Source organism: Etheostoma spectabile, chromosome 2 (assembly GCF_008692095.1).
Source record: "Etheostoma spectabile isolate EspeVRDwgs_2016 chromosome 2, UIUC_Espe_1.0, whole genome shotgun sequence".
NCBI classification, from domain to species: Eukaryota; Metazoa; Chordata; class Actinopteri; order Perciformes; family Percidae; genus Etheostoma; species Etheostoma spectabile.
Window position 1 is genome coordinate 10173550 of NC_045734.1, and position 6657 is coordinate 10180206.

The 6657-nt window shown below is 38.0% G+C and overlaps 2 protein-coding genes across 8 annotated transcripts in view; one reads left to right on the forward strand and one right to left on the reverse strand.

Annotated features, from left to right (window-relative positions):
* The window catches only part of pkd2 (polycystic kidney disease 2), a 16280-nt gene extending 14967 nt beyond the window's left edge, over positions 1-1313 (reverse strand). For 2 of the 4 annotated variants that reach the window (XM_032529442.1, XM_032529431.1), the window contains exon 1: positions 458-1310. In XM_032529442.1, coding sequence (XP_032385333.1) covers positions 458-887 — 430 coding nt within the window. In that variant the 5' untranslated portion in view covers positions 888-1310. Of the gene's footprint in view, positions 1-457 lie in introns of all 4 variants that reach the window. The other 2 variants (XM_032529463.1, XM_032529453.1) reach the window with 2 other exon arrangements.
* A 2065-nt stretch (positions 1314-3378) lies between these two features.
* Positions 3379-6657, forward strand: part of g3bp2a (G3BP stress granule assembly factor 2a) — a 10896-nt gene continuing 7617 nt past the window's right edge. For 3 of the 4 annotated variants that reach the window (XM_032529480.1, XM_032529496.1, XM_032529502.1), the window contains exons 1-4: positions 3379-3598; positions 5454-5572; positions 5658-5739; positions 6232-6405. In XM_032529480.1, coding sequence (XP_032385371.1) covers positions 5478-5572; positions 5658-5739; positions 6232-6405 — 351 coding nt within the window. In that variant the 5' untranslated portion in view covers positions 3379-3598; positions 5454-5477. The remainder of the gene's footprint in view (positions 3599-5453; positions 5573-5657; positions 5740-6231; positions 6406-6657) is intronic. The other variant, XM_032529488.1, reaches the window with a different exon arrangement.

Sequence of the window (6657 nt, forward strand, 5' to 3'; positions counted from 1 at the left end):
TATATATATATATATATATATAATTTATATAATTGTGGATTTTTAATTTGCTGATTTGTATGAAGCACTGTGTAATCTAGATTTTGAAAAGTGCTCTTGTAGAATGATGATGAGGATTATTATCATTATTATTACTACCACATTGCGTTGGACTTTAATAGCTGTCTACTGTAGGGGAACTGATAACAATAAAGGGGAGGGTGGCAATTCTAATGGCAAATGTTCTCTTCGTATAGTATGGGGAAAGTATTACTTTAAATCAGTGACATAACTCTATCCAGCCGACCAAACTTCAACAAGTTTTTTCCCTGTACAGTAATTCGTCAATTAGATTTGTAAACTTCACAGCCCTAAACCCTGACTACGACGTATTTATACATCAGCCTTATGATAATATTCCGTAGAAAATGATTAAACTAGTCTATGAAGTTTACAAAGCCTAAAGTGAGTGACTAACTTCTGATTTTTTGGAGTATCTGCTTCATACAGCTGCGGTGGTCATGCCTGTCCTGCTGCCGGGCGTCCACTGTCGGGGTCGGGTAGAGTCCTCCGCGGGGGATGTGGGTGCTGCTGCCCGCGCCGGCGTAGCTGCCTAGGCCGCTGCTGCAGCTGCTGCTAGAGGCCGTGGACACCGACCTCCTCCCGGGACTCGCCGGAGGCCAGTCGGCTTGCATAATCTCGTCCTCGGGCTCAAAACCCGGGTTATCCCGACTCCACGCTTGTCTTGACGGCGGGGACGGGGTGCCTATTACTCCCCCGAGACCGAGGTCTTGATGCTGGATGTTCTCCATCTCTATCCCTTCGCTTGAGTCTAGTCTGTGCGGCAACCTGCCAGTCTGGCTCTGCGGTAACTTTAGCTGCTGCGGTCTGACTCGGGATGAACTCATGGTCCAGTTAGCTAGCTATTTTTTTTTTTTATCTAGTGCGGGGCATCTAAAAAAAAGTTCACCGTTTCGCAAAAACGCATAGCCAGCGTCAGAAAATTAGTTTTCACTCTCAACAAACCGCAAAGAAAACTTTCCGATCTTCAATTGCGTCTCAAAAAGCGATGTCTTCCGTCACAAAGCAATGCCTTTAAAGCGTTTAAAGTTGTTAAAGTTACCTAATACTAGTCTAATTCAAGTTGTTACCTGTTAAGCTATTTACATGAAACTGATGCCCGCATCACAATGCCGTGTTTATGTGGAAAAAGACAGATACTTTTCTTGCTCCAGGACAGCCATCTTGTTCTTGAACTGTTCCCCTAAAAACCCTCATTCTCATTTTACGGGACTCACATTACATTAGAAGTCATGGCGTCGCAGTAAAGGATGGAAAACACCTCCGTGGAAAAAGTAATAAAAAACATAAGTAAAAAAAAAATCAAAATCGTTCCTTACATTTTTTTATGGAAGTTTGGGTCTATTTATATGATGTTAGCTTTGCACATTGGGATTGTTTTTTTTTGTTTTGTGATAATCAGAATTAAGTAGCTAATACATTTCTTTAAAAGCTTTTTAAAAAACTATTACTGAATCCTTTATGAAGACTAATAAGCATTGCATTTGTTTTTATAATGTAGCAAGCTATCAATAGTATTTTAGATCATAGACATTAACCTAGCGTTAGCAACATAATTTATGTATGTTTAGTTCCGCGGTTGCTATGACAACAATGCATTAAAAGAGGAGTTCACTGGCAAGAGGCCTTCATTTGAAGCAAACTACTCTAGAATCTAGATCACGCTCACCTTTTATAGTTGCTATAATGTATGGATGCAATAAAGTTTTAAACATTGAGTAAAAAGCCATTTTTAAAATAGATAGCCTGCATTGGGGAGGGGAGCTTGTTGGGCCAAGTGACCAGTTTTTCAACAAAGTTTGGGGACTGTAAATAGTTTTTTTTGTATGATTTGTTAACTTCTTATATTTCAAAATAAAAAGTCAACTACTCTGTAAACGTTTTTTGTTTAACTCTAAACATAGCAGTTTCTATAGATGTATAATCCCAACCTTTTCTCAAAATGTAAATGACCCCCTTAAGGCTGTGAATCGGTTGTCAAAGAAAGCCGTGTTCATAGAAAACACAGTTAGGTTACTTGCCGAGGTACATTAATCATCAGATTTTATTTATATTATATTTGCTACTTAGGTTCACACTGTACTTTATTTATGTTCATACTGTACCCCATATTATAACTTTTTTTTTAAATGAGCAACAAAATAGCCTACATATTGACGTATGCTTCTGTTATATTTGTTGTGAGTGTTTTTATTTGATGTTGTGATGATACTGTCTTACTTTGTCACCAATATGATGGCGCATGCATTATCTGCTTTACCCAAAGTATAAGACACAAAACTGGTTTGACCACTTGATGGCGCTCAATATCCAGATTTGTTATGCCCAACACCAGTGACCAGACTAGAAAAAAACATCAGGAACCATATCCGCATTGTTAAATGAATATACACTTGTATCAAAGCACAATTCTGCATGATTACTGTGAGCAAAATCTGTCTAGGTCTAGGTTTAGATATAGGCACCTGCTATTGTTTTAAGACAGATTTGAAAATTTGTGAACCTATCCTTAAAAAAGAAAATGGTCAAAATCAAAGCAACATACACTGGGACATTCTGACTTTTCAGTCCTGACTCGTGAGTAATAGGTCAAGCCTAAAAAAATGCTGGATTCAATTTTTGTGATGCAACTCAAAAGCATTTTTCATAACATCTGCCAAACTAGGTTATTTATTTATTTATTCATTATTACTGTTCAATATTACTCCTCCTTAATTATGTAAATACTGTGTCAAAAAATCCCTTAACTATGTAAATGCCATACATATCCACACTCACTATATTTCTTTATTTATATTTCTTCTCTGATATTCATATACTCCTGCAACTGTAACACAGAATTTCTCCTTCGGGATCAATAAAGTATTTCGGATTTTGATTCTGATGATGTAATTATTTTCACACCTTGTGATGAGTAAACTTATATTCAAATGTAAAATCTGGGTGTGCCCCTTCAAAACCATGGAAGATGTGTACCAAAAGGAAAACTTTCAGGGATGTTTCATTAAAAATGCAAATGTAGCTATGCCATTTGTTTTATAAGCTGGAGAGTGCACAAAATTACATGAATACAACTATATTTGTAGAATGAAGAGTTTTTGAGTTATAGGTGAGGGAAAAAAAGGCACCGAAGAGTAATAGGAAGTAGTACTTAGCAAAATAACACGACACAAGTGTGATGATCAATACGATCAATACTACTACAGTCAAGTTAAAGGAATGTTTGTGGCCCAGCATTGTTAAAGAGTTTGGGGGGCGGGGTTATTTGTTTGGCGTCATAATTTATATTGCCTAGTGTAAACAGTCTATTGGCTGAATCTTTGTGATGGGGGTTCCCTGCCCCAGATTGCAGGGGTAAAACAATAAATAGAACCTATCACTTTAAAATTTCAATCTCTGGAACAGCAGAGATCATAAACTGTTAGATAGTTAGTGAAGGGATATAGCACTGTATTAACCTGGGCTATCTCAGAACAGTTTACAGCTCGTAGATATTTATTACAAATAATTCTGTCTACATAGATAGGTCTTTTATAAGGTAAGTAAGCCATCCACCAAGCTAAGCTATCAGACGGCTGACAAGCTAGCTAACGTTAACCGTACCGGCTAATCTTAGCTGCATTGTCTGGTCAAAACCACGGCTATTCGCTTGACAGGCAGTAATCATTCAAAGGGGCCAACTAGCTAGATGTGTCGCTACTGTATAACTAGCCCACATTAGTTGTTAGTTAAAAATAACGGGTGTCATTTAAGTTAGTAAAATCTGCCTTCCTTTGTTTTCTTTGAGTTAGCATAGCACTGATTGATAATGGCTCGACAGACAGTGTAACGTTAAGTTGGGGGTAACGTTAATTTATTTTAAAGTTTGAGTAAACTTTATATTACCTTTTGTGTTGTATCGATTATAATACAACTAAAAACAAGTCAGTAGTTGATGTCAATATCGAAGACTCACTGGCAAAACATGGACATACTTTATTGGTGCACTATCAACGGGCTCAACGTTGTGTTAGGTTTGATGGGTTCCCCGCTTGCAATTAGCGTTCAAGTTGTGTGTGTGTGTGTGTGACAATACAGCCAAGTAACAGCTTGTTAGGTGTCATTTTTCTGTGTTACCGAAAATACCGATGTGTTTATTTAAAAGTGTTGCTCCCGCACATTGTAAAAGTGACAGCAGCTGAAAGAAAAACGACGACGCCACAAGTTAGCGTAAGCTAATGCTAGCTAGCGCACTAGCAATGTCGCAAGCTTTGCGTTGAAGCACTGTTTGCCGGGCTAGGGTTAGCCATTTAGAATGACAGAGAAAAGGCCGGTAGTTGGAGGCTATATTCCTTCTATTGTTTATAAAGTCTAGCTCGATAACGTTGACCTAGCTTACACTGTGGGTGTACTGTTTCTCTGACAGAAACACACGATGCAAAATATTAATCTGTCATGGTTAATGCACATGCGACAATCATGAGACATTTCAAAAGGTTGTTAGCATAGACATAAAAGGCCTGACTCGTACAGTAGGCCACTTATCTACAAAGCAAAAGATGCACGCGTGTGTTGATGTATACTTGCTAAGAGTAGAATTTAATTGTAGTAAAGTTCGTTTTCTCAGCTTCCAAACTTGAACGCCTGCATCAGTCGCTTCCCTTTCTGTCTATTACAGTCAGTTTCCTTCTTTGTCTCATTGGATGAACGTGATGGCGCAGTTGTGTGTTAGCTAGCAAGTTTAGCCAGCTAGCGAAACAGGCAGTTGTCTTGCTTCTGCTGTTGAAGTGGGTCAGATTTAACGTGGGCCCAATGAGACAAAGAAAATGAAACTTACTGTTAAAAGGAGACGTGATTCACCTTTTGTACATTTGTACATGCTACTCAAGCACAACCATGCTGTTAACCCGAGGTTCAACAAACGTCCATGAGTATCAATGTGGGCTTCCTTAAAATGGCCTAATAATTCATATTACGTTAAACGCTAGCGATATAAGCTTAGTTCCCCAAGTCATTATCTTCAACACTTGTTGGGGAAGCCTTGCTAGTTAAAAACGAATGCAGTCTAATTACTAAAGCTCTGCCACAAATCCAATCTTTATGAAAGTTGAAATGTTCAGTTTGAACTAGTTTGGAAAGATGTTGCTTCAACTTTATGGTGATTTTTTTAGGCTATAGTTAGTAAGTGGTTCTGTTGAATTGTACTGAGTTGCACAGTGTAATAACTATATTAGGATAGCGTGTTTGCAACCTTGACCTCCAAAGTTCAATCTAACACCTCTCCAACCAAAACTAAATAACCTTCATAAAGGTAGGGATGTAGTATAGAACTGCATTCTTTTTATATAGTGTTTGTGTGTTACATTTCTAGATGGCATTATTGCTGTAAATTCCTTATTTATCCTCTGTTTCAGCACTTAATATTGTTTACCAAAGAAATGGTGATGGAGAAGCCAAGTCCCCTGCTTGTAGGGCGGGAGTTTGTGAGGCAGTATTACACACTCTTAAACAAGGCACCCGATTTCCTGCACAGGTAAGTAGCTAAATGTGATTTGGAAGACACTAAATTTGTTGGTGGTGTTAATGCAGTTTTAACTGTCATATTGGTGTACCATTAGGTTCTATGGGAGGAATTCTTCTTATGTTCATGGAGGACTTGACCCAAGTGGGAAGCTGGCAGAAGCGGTGTACGGGCAAGCGGTAGGTGCTACAGTCCAATAGTGAAGATTCACATTTCAAATACGGTGTATTAGGTGACTGGTACACAGTATGGTATTCACAGTGGTGATCAAATAAGTTTTTATTTTAAAGAAATTGAACACTACATAAATCATTGCCAGCATTTGAGGAAGGAATAAATGTACGTAATAAACGGAGACATGATTGTCACTTCATATTAAACCCTTCTTTTTTGTAACAACCTTATATTTCCATATCAATATTTCTGTTGTTTGTGTCTGACCAAAATGGAGTTAGATATGAAAAAATGTGTCCTCACCCTGTTTATTAAGGTTGAGCTAAGTAACAAAATGCTGCCTAACCTCAGACTTTTGCTAACTGCCAAATTCTTGAAAGAAATGGAATCAGATTTTATAGCATGGAAATATCTTTAATTCGAAGCTGGTCTTGACAAATTTGTCCTCATTTTCAAGTCAGTAATTGTTTTTGGTTATCTATTTGTCTCCGCATTAGGAAATCCACAAGAAGGTCATGTCCCTCCAGTTCAGTGAGTGCCACACAAAGATCAGGCATGTGGATGCCCATGCCACACTGAGTGATGGGGTGGTGGTGCAAGTCCTCGGAGAACTGTCCAACAATGGTCAGCCCATGAGGAAGTTTATGCAAACTTTTGTGCTTGCACCAGAGGTGAGTATCCTTTTCAGTACTGTTAACATTGAGATTAAGCAATAATAACAGTAACAACTGTTTATTTCCTAAGATATTTGGCTTAATGTAAAGAAATTTTAACATTGTATTGGCTCAAACACAGCTGAGAATTGGAGAAACATAGCTGACCCTAACTAGAGATCAGTTACTGTTGCTCTATTGAAATTACTAATAAGAAAGAAGTTAATTTGAGTCACTAGTGGGCTCAAAACAGATTTTATGGTCCTTTTT